The sequence below is a fragment of the Scomber scombrus genome, chromosome 14 (assembly GCF_963691925.1).
Source record: "Scomber scombrus chromosome 14, fScoSco1.1, whole genome shotgun sequence".
In the NCBI taxonomy this organism is placed as follows: Eukaryota; Metazoa; Chordata; class Actinopteri; order Scombriformes; family Scombridae; genus Scomber; species Scomber scombrus.
Genome location: NC_084983.1, coordinates 15,349,909 through 15,363,434, shown reverse-complemented (window position 1 = coordinate 15,363,434; position 13,526 = coordinate 15,349,909). Strand labels below are relative to the sequence as shown.

Here is a 13,526-nt window from a genome sequence, read left to right as displayed (position 1 = left end):
ATTAATAGTGCCCAGTCGCCCTCATGATGTAATCAGGGTGAAGAAATGAAAACATGTACAGAGCAGTCTGTGTGTGTGTGTGTGTGTGTGTGCGTGTGTGCGTGTGTGCGTGTGTGCGTGTGTGCGTGAGTGCGTGTGTGCGTGTGTGCGTGTGTGTGTGTGTGCCTGGATAGTTTACCCAGGCAAACTTGGACACACAGTCTACTTGATTTAGTCATGGCGGAGGAGTTTTAATTTAACAGACAGCTGGAGAGAAAACAGAGTGACGTGATTCTGATGTGGATAAATTGTGTTCATTCTTATACACCACAACATCACAATCACAGAAGTAGGTGTAGCAGCTGTTTTGTAGAAAAAACATACACAACCCCTGACTGACTGACCTGTCTTGACCCCTTCTCAGCCTCTCCAGTGGGACTGAAGCCACCCATCCCGCCAGTCAGTGGAACTTTGGGAGAGAGGAAGGGTCCTGTCGTCATGGCGCCCGTCAACGTGGACCCTGAGAGTAAGCCGGGCGAGTTCGTCCTAAAGAGCCTGTTCGCCAACTTCACCTTGCTTTCTGAACGCAAGATTCGCATCATCATGGCCGAACCGCTGGTGAGTGACTTTGCATCGATTTCTCATCTGGTTTTGTCTCTATTTTTCCATCCGCTCTCTCAGGTTACAACATCATTTAGGTCATTTCGGACATTTTATCTGACTGTGTTATCCGGAGTGCCTTTTTATGACAGTATATGCTGACTTTTGTTTTATTATGCAGAGGAATTGATGCCTCCAATGTGCCTCTCTGCAAAACAGTATATACTCAGCATCATAGCTTATTCATGATATAATCTAATTTACAACAGGCTTAACACTTTTTCAGTATCTTTTTCTCTCCAGGGATACGGTGAGTGGAGCATATCCCAGCTTGCTCTAGACAAATGACAACCTAGCACAGCACATCACTAAAACATTCACACCTGTAGGCAGTATTTCACCTTAGCTAAACTTTGTAGGAAATCTATGTAAAATACACAGCCTGCACTCAGAAGACCAGTATTTGACATGTTTTATTCTGTAATGCCACAGAGCTAATTTTTCCACTTTCTCTGTTCTCCTAAATTTGAAAACCATTAAAAAAACTAAAAACAATCAAGTCTGTAATATATATATATATATATATTACAGACTTGATTGGTTAATACCACAGTTTTTTAGAAATAAGTAGCTCTTCTTGTTGTATCTCACAGTTAGCTACAAAAAGTTAGTTACATCACATATTAATCAACTTTTTTGTTTATTAAAAATTCCAATTTGTATGGAACACTTTTAGTCTCCTCAAGCACAAAATGAAAATGTTACATTCAAACAACTATAAAAAGTATAGACAAAGTCACCATGATGGCAACAATTCGATCATTGGAGTTTTGTGGCCAGAAGTGACCATATTTGGACGGTACGGTGGAGCTGACCCTAGCACTAGCTGCTAGCTTGGTTAGCACAGTGCATTTATAGTCTATGATGGATTATGGTAATGCCGAATATCTGGCTTAAAACCATTAAAACAAAATATACTTACTGATAAAACTGACCAGCTGACTTCTTAGTGGGTCTTTTCATACACATCCTAAAGCATACACTGCTGTATCATCTAGTTAACTCCTATTTATTATTTAACTTACAAAATGAACATTGTGCTGTATTGAAAAAGTCTTGCGATTTAGACCATAAACTCAGTAGAACATTTTTTAATCAAGTGCGAAGTAGGGTAATTTTCTCATAGAATTTTATACAATCTGACTTCTTTTTGCTGGCCATTAGCAAGAATGCAGGTTTAAGTCACTTCTGCATTGGATTCAATGTTCTGACCCGTAGCTACCTACCCATCCAAGCTGCTTGGATTCAAACAGATGAAGACATGTGTGGCCATGTAGATGCCTTGGATTCACATATTTGCATTTTGTTGCCTACAGGAGCAGGTGTAACCAAATACTGTATGCGTGATGCACTGCAACCTAACCATCAAGTTTCTTATGTTACATTTTAGTTTTACTGACAAAGCGTGACAAAAAACTGATAGAAATCCACATTTCAGAGCACAATCCATAAAGTTTGGCTTTTTATCTGATAGTTTTTATGTTTTATGAAAGGATCATATCATGGTTGATTCCTAAAGCACCTAGTGTAATACTAGGTTTTCAAAATGTCTCCCTGATCTTGTGTCTTCTAAATATTTCCCCTCTGTCTTCTCTCTTATGTAACAGGAGAAGCCGCTTAACAAATCTCTACAGAGAGGAGAGGACACACAGTTCGACCAGGTGTGTGTATCTGACATGGACACATCATCCCAATATCTGATGCCCCTTTTTTCTCTGTCATCCAAATCTATCTTATTTTTGGGGAAGGGGATTAACCTCTCATTCCTTACTTTCTCTCTTGCTCACTGCTCTGGTGCAGTTGATCAGCACTATGAGTTCTTTAGCAGAGTACTGCCTGCCATCTATACTGAAGACTCTGTTCGACTGGTACAAGAGGCAGAACGGCCTGGAAGACGAGTCCCATGAATATCGACCCCGGGCCAACACCAAGTCTAAAAAGTGAGAGCACAAACCACACACCCTGTCAATTTAGAGCTTTTTTTGGCATCCATCTGAGAGGTTGAAATAGATTTATGAGACAGAAAAAGTTTATTTACATAGAGCCCTCTGATCTTGCCACACTTACAGCAGCAAAATTAAAAGTATAAAACTTGACTTCCATTGACAAAATTCACAATTAAACTGCACATCGCTACACTTAATCGAGAACGGATTAAATTGTCCTCTGTGCAGAAGCTCGTCCTCAAATCTGAAACAAACACTGAGTAAACAGTTACATAGTGGGCCAGATGGTGCCTACAATTCATTTATTAATGGAAATTCAATAAAAGCAATATCTCATGTGTGACACATATGTAAGCCAAGTACAAAGGCAAGAACAAGAGTGTGCACCTGGGGCCTCACACAGTATCCACACTGCTGACTCTGATCATCACAATTAATGCCTGTCTGTCTATCTCTGTCTGTCTGGCTCAGTGATGAGCAACAAAAGGACTACTTACTGGAGCGGCGGGATCTGGCAATAGACTTCATCTTCTCTCTAGTGCTTATAGAAGTTTTGAAACAGGTGAGTCTCAACTGTGTTTTTATCTCCTCATATGTATTATTGTGCATTTAACTTTTAAAAGAGGAAAGTGTGTCCTAAGTATCAGTATTTAAAACAAAAAAAACAAGGATACAAAGAGCCATAGATAATTTAATCTTTCAATACAGATGCCTGAATAACAAGGCAATGGAGTTTAAACAATCACAGGAAATTCAAATGTTAAAATGTTTTTCTATGATTAACAACACACTTGAAATCAGTCATCCAGATGCAGTGTTCCCCAGCCCAGTCATTTGAAACCACAGCTAAATTAAAACAAATGTCATCTACTTGTGTTTGATCTAGTCATGGATTAAAGAAAATACAATGCAGCTTCCCAGTGCGTTGTGTGTGGGCAAAATAGGAAGAATGAAGAGCAACTTTTATTAGGAAATATTGCTTGTGTTTTTTGTTTTTATACTCTCAACTTTACAATAACTATACCTCCCCCACCTTACCCTTCATCCCTGCAACCCAAAACAAAGGGAAAAAACAGACAAGGCAAAACAAGCAAAAAACAAACACAAACACATGCTAAAAGCTAGGCTTGACTTGGGGAATATCTGAAAGTATACTTTTTTAAAAAAATGGTATATTTGGTTTTTGTATTCAAACTTCAAACTTCAAACAGCTCAGTTAAAATGTACCTAATTGTTTGATTAAATGATAATTGTTAATTGTTATTAAAAGTTTTTACTTAACTTTCTCTTTCATCCCAGATCCCCCTTCATCCTCTTTTGGATGGACTCATCCAAGAAGTTATAAACCTGGCCTTCAAGCACTTCAGATATAAGGAAGGGTAAGAATGATGACATGTTATAACTCTAACTAATTTTCTATTATACGATACGGCACTATACATGGTAAATATTATAATTTTTTGTCTTTACTGTTTTTTTTAGGTATCTTGGACCCAACACAGGCAATATGCACATAGTGGCTGACCTCTATGCTGAGGTAGTGGGAGTCGTGGCTCAGTCCAGGTACGCTAGTACAAATTAATGTTTATACTGCATGTGTGCTTGTGAGTGCGTACACATTATATGTTTGTATATCTAAAGTAAGTCAATTGTACCTGTCGTCATTCAAATAGCATGGATTATTTGGTGTAAATTTGGCTCATCTCCAATTTGTCACAGAAGTGAATTCTTCTAGAAACACGTTATCTGAAGCTCATTCAATATAAAGTAATTTTGACAGAAAAAACATAATGACTTACAGGCTTTTAAAATAAGTTAATGCTACAACTGCTTTTATTTCAGATGTGACTGCAGTTATAAATGTTTAAACATTTATTTCTGAATAAAATTATTATCTTGCAGTGAAGACAGAATTCTAATCCAGGTCATGTGGCATCTGCGGGCTGATTCGTCAGGGTGGAAAATTGAATGTATAGTTACAGTAGCTACCTGTCCTCCCATTGACCCCATTTTCAGCAGCAACAGCAATTACAAACTCTGGCCCACTGTTTCCATCAGCAGAAAAATGACACTCCATATGGTGATGATGGTCCTCTGTCTGTGTAATGTTGTGTTTGATGAGAGATGAGCACTGTTACCATTTTCCAGGAGGTTATTACTGTGATGGAGGATGTGTGGGTTCACTGGGCAGCTCAAACACACACACACACACACACACACACACACACACACACACACACACACACACACACACACACATACACATACACATACCAGCTGAGCCATGACATCATTTATCACAGCCATTGATCTGATAATGGGTCAAAGTCAATACTCTGAGATACTAAATCTAGTTTAGAAAATGTGGACTCTCCTGTCTTTTGAATGGTGTTTTTTTCCACTTGATTTCATTTTCTTGTTGACTTCTAAGTTTCTTTAAGGACTCTAATATTTGGTTAATAAATTACCTTTTTAAGCAGTATTTATGTGTAGTACATTATTTACACACAGGAATATGAAAGAGTTGAACATTCACTTGCATAAACAATCTGAGCACATACTTTATTCTCGACATTATCTGCATTTATGTGCGTCTTATTTAAACACCCAGTGTTCAACAGAAGGTTGATGACTGTTTCACTTATTCAACTGCTGTGGCAAACCCTAAAAAAATGCAGACACATACGAACAAGTGCACGCGCACAAACACACACACATTCCCTCCACATCACCCCTCCAGATGCCATTCTAAATATAGACCGGCAGAGCACTTTTGGTAAAATCTATGTGCTTCATGGGTACATCCACAATCACACACACAAGAATAGACACATACAAGGAAACAGATGAACAGAGAAGTGAGAGATATCAATAATTATTTAAAAAAAAAAGGTTATCTAGTTATCTAATCATGACACAATATTAAAAAGTAATTCCATTAAGCATGCCACTGCTCTGCCTAGTCCTGGATATGAAAACATTCATTAAATTGCAACTGTTCACATCTGTTCGCCATTTTTTATGCAGGTTCCCAGCAGTGAGGAAGAAGTTCATCTCTGAGCTGAAGGAGCTGAGACAAAAAGAGCAGAGCCCCTACGTCATCCAGTCCACCATCAGCCTCATTATGGGACTCAAGTTCTTCCGCATTAAAATGTACCCGGTGGAAGACTTTGAAGCCTCCTTCCAGTTCATGCAGGTAGACACTATCTGTCATTTGTATGTCAACAACAATAAAGGGAGCGGTGTAGGACTCTCAGAGAGACAGACAAACTCTTTTTCTACGTATGTTCATGTCTGGAAACAGTTTATTGCAATCATAGAGTCATCTTATTGTCTACCGAGAAGTTACACAGAGGTAATTGGGGGTTAAGTGCATTATTTATTGCCCCTTTGATGGGGATTGCTGTCGTGAGAATGTTCCTTATTTCCATCCCTCATTATGAATCATTATTCGAACCCGTGACTTTGCATTCACTAAAAGATCATGAATATAAATTCTTTCTCTCGCTGCCTCTGATGTTCTCTCTCTCCTGTCTTCAGGAATGTGCACAGTATTTCTTGGAAGTGAAGGATAAAGACATTAAACACTCATTAGCCGGGCTCTTTGTGGAGATACTTGTACCTGTTGCTGCTGTAAGTGCATTTTAATTTAAAGCTCAGTCTAAGTAATGTATAGTAAAGGAAAATATAAAGAGACCTAACTTTCACATGATCATCTTTCCTCCCTACCAGACTGTGAAGAATGAGGTGAATGTACCGTGTCTACGAAATTTTGTAGAGAGTTTGTACGATACCACGCTGGACCTGTCCTCTAGGAAGAAACACTCTTTGGTAAGTTTGGTAGGAATAAAAGGAAACCTTTATTCTGTGTTCTTCACTGCTCATCTCTGTTCATTTCCTCTCCATTATCAGCAATTGGTGAAAGCACTTACTGTAACTCTCCAACATATGGGCTTTTATCTTCATGGGAACGAGACTGGAGTGCAGTGAGCAGTACACAGGATAGTTTTTGAAAACGTACCAGATGGGCAGTATTTGCCCACAGCAGTGAAGCAGGGAGGGGGAATCTCCAAATTAGATGCAGTATATCTCCCGTATTAAGGTAGTGGTGGCACATAAACATGCATGCAATAAAACAACACTGTTTAATTGTCAGGTCAAAAACATCTCTTTACCACGGCCTAAAAGTTTTAACAATGAATATAAAGGAAATGACAGAACCAGTTCTGAGAGAGATGCTCTGTTAGTACCAGTTTCTTCTTTAATCCTTTCTTTCAAATCATTGTAATTTAACTTAATGTCTTATTTCCTTAAAGTGAGCAATTTCTTTCAAGTGTTTTCAGAAGCCTGTTTTAGTGGTTTAATCTTTCTTGTTTCAAGATGCATACACTAATTTTCTAGAAGATTCTTGGAACAAGTTGGTGTACATTGAAATATTGTTATTAGACTCTCAGCTTATCCACAGGTTTTAAGAATATCAGAGGAAAAAATAAATAAATGTCTTGGTTAAATTGAGATTGTTTTTGTAGTCCTTCAGAGCTGTGCTAAGCAGTGCTGTTTCCCCTTAGTTGTCTCCAAAATGTCAGTACACCTTTTGTTTCCACGGCTGGCTGACTGAATCCCTGAATAATAGAAGATGACATTAGGGTGCTGTGTTGCATTATTGCTGGTTGCTGTTGATGTGCAATTTGCGCTGTGTGCATGGGTTCCTCTGGCTGAGACTCATGTTCTCAGTGCTGCAAGCGTGTCACTTAACCAGTAGGGATGCCTCCTATGATAAATTCCCCGAATACTGCAGGTCACCCATACAATCAAGACTGAGGCTTCACTAAAGACTTGACACACCTCCCTGCAAACATTCATTTTTTTTTCACTTTTTCCAAGCGAACAATGCACAGGCATTCACACGAGCAGACAATAAGCTGCCATGTCAGAGCAGAATGGACAGACATGAGAGGAATGACAGTAATGTGGTGCATAATTGTTATTCTTTTACATTCTGAGTGCCTTAGTTAGAGGAGACACTGACATGGGAGACAGGAAGATAACAAATACCCACTTTGATAAGGAGTGACAGGTAACCAATGCATTCCTCAAACCTACAATGTCTAAAACCATTCATGACAAGGGTGTACCTGAACTCACACTCATCATTAGCGACGCATTCATGTTCAAGAATGATCTGCATGCAGAGTGTAAAGGGCCCTTCACACGTCACATTAGACACCAAGTTCACATTCTTGTATGTGAACCTTGCGCTGAAAGCTTTGATGTATAATATATAAGATGTTGACGCTACTTTAGTATTTTCTATGAAATAAAAGTGAAAAATTTGTTCCCAAGTGTTCCATTTTTCCTCAAATGGGTTCAACTTCATTTAATTGTCTCATGAAATCCATTAGCAAGCAAATGTTCAGTGGGCTGTTCTTGTATTAGCTCTTTAAAATTAACTTGATTCCAAAGAGCAGGAAGGTGACTCAGAAACAACTGGTTAATGAGGAATTTATATGGCCTGAAATAATTGGAACATGATTGTGGAAAAAACATTAAGCTTAATCCAAAATATTGTGATTGATTCTCAGATGTATTTTGATTAACCCTCTTTAAAGGGGACATATCATGCTTTTTTAGATTTTCTGTTATTTTTATATTGTTATTATGTCAGATGGCTATAATAAACATGGTCAAAGTAGCGGTGAACAAGGTGAATGCATGTAAAAATGCTCCCTGGATATCAAAAGCCCGAGCTTCAGCCTGCTATGATCACTCTGTTTGCAAAGTTACCTCAACTTCCCCATCGAAGTGACATCCGATTGTTTGTCCCTGTCCACAAACAGTGCCAGTGTGCTGCTCACATTGTCTACTAACATATTTTGGAGCAGATTTTGGCTTGAACATGTACAGATGTACTTGAGAAGTTAATTTATTTGAGTGAAAAACAGGAAAAAGAAGCAAAAGAACAGTAAGTAACTAAAAAAAAAAAACAGTTTCAGAATAACAAATGGTACAGTCAAACCTGGTAAGGATGACATTCAATGAACAATGAACTTTGGTTAACCTGACGTTTAATCACTTCTCATGTAAAGTGCCTGTTGCAAATGTCTCCCATCTGTCTTCTCTCCCCTCCCCAGGCGCTCTATCCTCTGGTGACCTGCCTGCTGTGTGTCAGTCAGAAACAGTTCTTCCTTAGCCGCTGGCACATTTTCCTCAACAACTGCCTCTCAAACCTCAAGGTCAGCCTTTCTGTTTATAAAATGCAAATGTAAGACTTACAGTAGTCGGGTGTATTTGCATGGATCACAAGGAGTGTCTGGGACCAGCCAGATTATGTCTCTGTTGTTGATTGATGGGAGCACTCATACAATCGCTATGCAGTCTGCAATAAATGTTTGCCCAGGGGGAATGATTCTGCCAAAGAGTACACGCGCACAACACAGAACTTCACACAACAAACTCTAGCACTACCAGCAACAATAAAATCCGGCATCAGTATGTATTGCCTTGAGGGAAACGCTGCAAGTAAAGAATGCAGTGATTAATGTGGGCTCATAAAGACTTCTATTTAAAGTTTGATTCATCATCATGATGTTATTGCTGGAAAACAACGTATGTACTGGATCGAGTGCATTATCACATGTCCATAAGGTACAGTATGTGAGGAATGCTTGGCGGGGTAGTGTTGCTTTTCTCTCAAAAGTCTTGTTTGCCTTTTAGGTTGAGAGTTAAACTGTGCAAAGCATTTTTTGTCAGGTGGAGGTATGTGAGAAACTGTACCTGATGAAACACAGCTGTTTAGAATTCATTTTGTTCTGCACGTTTGTGAATGCAGAATAAAGATCCCAAGATGGCACGTGTGGCTCTGGAATCACTGTACCGCCTGCTCTGGGTTTACATGATCCGAATAAAGTGTGAGAGCAACACTGGAACACAAAGGTAACAGCAACATAAGTTATAATATGTTAAAACTGTACCATTAATCTGTCATTGTCAAAATATATTTCTTTTCAATTATCATGAACAAATGACAATACATAGACATAGACAATACAATCCTGCCAGCAAATATTTTAGCTGTACACACACACACACACACACACACACACACACACACACATATATATACACACATACACATAACTTTAGCAGATTTACTTTGGAACACAACCCAGTTCTAAAACCTGGAAAGTGCTGAGCAGTTTATCTCTCTTTCTATTGTGATGTTGATGATTTATTTTGGTAATTGTGCTTGTTTGTTAAAGCTGATGTAGTAATAATTTGTTATTGTTGTAGGTGATACAATGATTTTACTCAGGCTTACTGTGTCTCCTCTTTGCCGTCTCACTTGTTCTTTTCACAGTCGTCTGACGTCAATCACCTCCACGCTTTTCCCCAAAGGGAGTCGTAGTGTTGTGCCCAGAGACATGCCCCTTAATATTTTTGTCAAGATTATCCAGTTTATTGCACAGGTGTGTATGACACTCGCATAAATACACTAACATGCTCACTGCTTTAAGATAAACACATGAGAAATGAAGCGGGGTCTGTTTTGTAAACTTTGTGCAAAGCCAACAATTTGCCAATATTTATTCTGTGCTCGTCTCTGCTATCACTGAGAAAAACAAACACTTATTAATCCAAAATTCCTAGTTGACACAATTGCAGAAACTGGTCAAAAGCTAAAAAAAATATTATTTTAATACCTGCTCCCACAGTTGCTCTGATAATACAGGATTACTAAGAATGGACTTACATTTCACCAGTATCCGTTAACAAAATTGATTACATTTCATCTAGAGGCTGTATGAGGGGGAGATGTTTTAAAACTCACTGAAACATTGTCAAAGTGCACAGATTCATGGCTCTTTAACAGCATGTTTGGCATTCAGAACTGATTTTAATGCCTCTTGACCTCAGTGTAAATAACTCAGATATCGATAAATAATTTTTCCTTTAAGCAGTGACATGATTAAAAATTCTCATTATTGCATTATTGATGACAACAGACATACCTACTGCCTCACACTGCATTAACTCTGAAAACCTGTCACACCGGTATGTTTGTCCTCTGTTCAGGAGAGACTGGATTTCGCTATGAAAGAGATCATATTTGACCTGCTGAGTGTCGGGAAACCCGCCAAGGCCTTCAGTCTCAACCCAGAGGTAACGAAAGTATACACAGCCATTCAGTCATGTGCACACAATTACACACAGATCAACAGTTTATCTCTTGGGCATGTTACAAGGATGAGCATTCCAGGGGTTTTTTTTTCTCTCTCAGTGAGCGAGGCAGGTAAAGAACAGTATCTCTGCTGGAGCGTTGAAATGAAATGCACCAGTGGACTGAATAAACAACATTTCAGATGTTGTTAAGTGATGTAGTTAGGGTTTAGCTTATGCAATGTGATAACTGCATTCTGGTCATAGGAACAATAACAAATCAGACATTATAAACAATCAACCAAAATTGTGAGTGTGCTCTGGATCATTTTACATTAAGCTCTGGATCAGTTTACAATTAAGGCTTTAGGATTGTGAGATCATATAAATCATTCATAACACACATATAATTGTAGAAAGATTACATTGTTTAGCTACTTAAATTACAAATATTGTAAGATCACTTCTAATTAAGAAAAGTATTTCCTTTATTGAGTAGCAATTCATGTTTTTATCATCCAAAATAAACATTTAAATAGGATGGAATCTGTCATGTATCTTCAAGCATATGCATTTACTCAAATCCTGCAACAAATTAGCCATTGCTCTTGATAAACAGACTTTGTGGCATAGAGTGAACTTGCTGCACTTTATCTGTGTCCCAGCGTATGAACATAGGTCTGCGGGCGTTCCTGGTGATAGCAGATGCTCTGCAACAGAAGGACGGCGAGCCTCCAATGCCCAACACAGGAGCCACTCTACCCTCTGGAAACTCTCTTAAGAAGAAGAAAACTTATCTCAGCAAGACTCTTACTGAAGAGGAGGCCAAACTAATAGGTCTGTGTGTCTGCAGGCATGAGAGCTAGTTTAATTTGTATGTCATCTCTAACTCTGTGTTATCATCTCTCTTTTCTCCACAGGCATGTCCTTGTACTACTCCCAGGTGCGAAAGGCTCTGGACAACATCCTCAGACACTTGGACAAGGAGGTGGGTCGTTGCATGATGCTCACCAGCGTCCAGATGCTCAACAAAGAACCAGAGGACATGATCACGTATGTAACTACAAAGAGCAGCAACTGATTTCCCACTCTTAAGGCTGTTTTAGTGACTGAGCTTTTGGTACAAGGCCTGACAAATGATCACTTTTACAAATATGAAATTTATTAGCCAAATTTCCTTTTTCAAGTAGATTGTCTTCTGAATAAGTGATAGCATGTTTAACATCCTACTCCGTCTTTGACAGTGGTGAGAGGAAGCCTAAAATCGACCTGTTCAGGACATGTGTGGCTGCCATTCCTCGTATCCTTCCTGATGGCATGTCCAAACCTGAGCTCATTGACCTGCTCTCACGGTGAGTCATTTTTTTAATACATTTTGAACTGTGTTGGAGCTTTCTGCCAGTGAAGTCGTACAACTTAATTTGGTTAATTTGTTTTTTTATATCTGTCAGCGATGTTCATTCAGCTTTGTTCATATGTTGTCATCTATTCCTCAGACTTACGGTGCACATGGACGATGAACTTCGTCTAATTTCTCAGAACTCCTTGCAGAGCCTGTTACTTGATTTCTCAGACTGGAGGGAAGACGTTTTGTTTGGTTATACACATTTCCTTTTGCGTGAGGTAAACCTGACCTTACGGTCATTATTATCTATTTTCAATTATTTAGAATCACATTAATCACTTCTTTCATGCAGTTCAGATTGACTCATGTAAATACAAAACTGTCTCCCTCAAAGCAGGTTGCTACCACACCCCTTTGTGTGCTTCTTTTTTATGTGCATATGAATTGTTTTAACTAAAAGACATAAAACATTACCTCTAGTTATCTCTCTCCATGGTTAATGATATAAATATATTGATGTAGCTTATCCTTGAAAATGAACATTTCTGCTACAGGAAGCAGAAGTCAAAAATGTTTTCCTATCTGAATTAAAAGCATGTACCAGCAGTTGCAGCTGTTCTTTAAGTGTTCTTCTCCACAATCTTCCAGGTCCAAGACACCCATCAGGGTTTGCAGGATGCATCTGTGAAGCTTCTACTGCAGCTGCTCACACAGTGGAGGTTAGCTCTGCAGCTCCAGGGGAAGGTGCGAGGTGGAGTTGAGGTTTGCAGAGTTTATCTACATGTTTAATCACATGTCAAACAAGATGAAATGCAGATGTATTTGTTGTTCTTTGGATTCTAAAATTATTTTTTACTAACGTATCTTCCCTTTGTCTGCTGTCTTCATCAGGCCAGTCCCAGACTCCCAGAGCGAAGCCCTCATTGCTCTGTGCTCCATGCAGTCGAGGGCTTGGCTCTGCTGCTCCTCTGCTCGTGTCAGATCAGCACGAGGAAGCTGGCAGTCGGTGTGTTAAGAGAAATACGCTGCCTCTTCACAGCTCTAGGACATGCTGAGGTACAGCACAAGAAACTATTTATCAGCTTCTCTCACTTTTTAAACACTCCTGTAGATTTTAAGCGCCTGACAAAGCAGATTTAAAGAAAAATGTTACCAAAGAGAAACAGGCATTTGGTTGGGGGAAGGATGGAAATATGAAAACAGCGGGACAGAAGGAAAGCAATCTGACCGTGATTAGCGATACAGAATATGCAGCATGTGAATTCTCTCACATTGTATGACGCGGTTATAAAAATAGCTGCCTCTATAAATGTCTTCCCCTCCAGGACGATGACAAACCCATGATAGAGGTCATGGACCAGCTGAGCCCAGCTGTAATGGACAGTTTTGTTCATGTGGCTGTCTCTGACTCGGTAAGTGTATTTGTGATGAGAGTGTAT

General features: G+C 39.1%; 1 protein-coding gene across 1 annotated transcript in view; it reads left to right on the top strand.

The window, feature by feature from the left end:
• Positions 1-462: 462 nt before the first annotated feature.
• The window catches only part of fryb (furry homolog b (Drosophila)), a 35,441-nt gene continuing 22,377 nt past the window's right edge, over positions 463-13,526 (top strand). The window contains 20 exon segments of the mRNA XM_062432511.1: positions 463-597; positions 2,247-2,300; positions 2,440-2,579; positions 3,057-3,147; positions 3,885-3,964; positions 4,068-4,148; positions 5,613-5,781; positions 6,126-6,218; positions 6,318-6,416; positions 8,717-8,818; positions 9,415-9,518; positions 9,943-10,051; positions 10,659-10,745; positions 11,408-11,579; positions 11,663-11,795; positions 11,987-12,094; positions 12,239-12,365; positions 12,736-12,882; positions 12,979-13,143; positions 13,413-13,499. Of these exon segments, the coding sequence (XP_062288495.1) occupies positions 478-597; positions 2,247-2,300; positions 2,440-2,579; positions 3,057-3,147; positions 3,885-3,964; positions 4,068-4,148; positions 5,613-5,781; positions 6,126-6,218; positions 6,318-6,416; positions 8,717-8,818; positions 9,415-9,518; positions 9,943-10,051; positions 10,659-10,745; positions 11,408-11,579; positions 11,663-11,795; positions 11,987-12,094; positions 12,239-12,365; positions 12,736-12,882; positions 12,979-13,143; positions 13,413-13,499 (2,268 nt within the window). The 5' untranslated portion in view covers positions 463-477.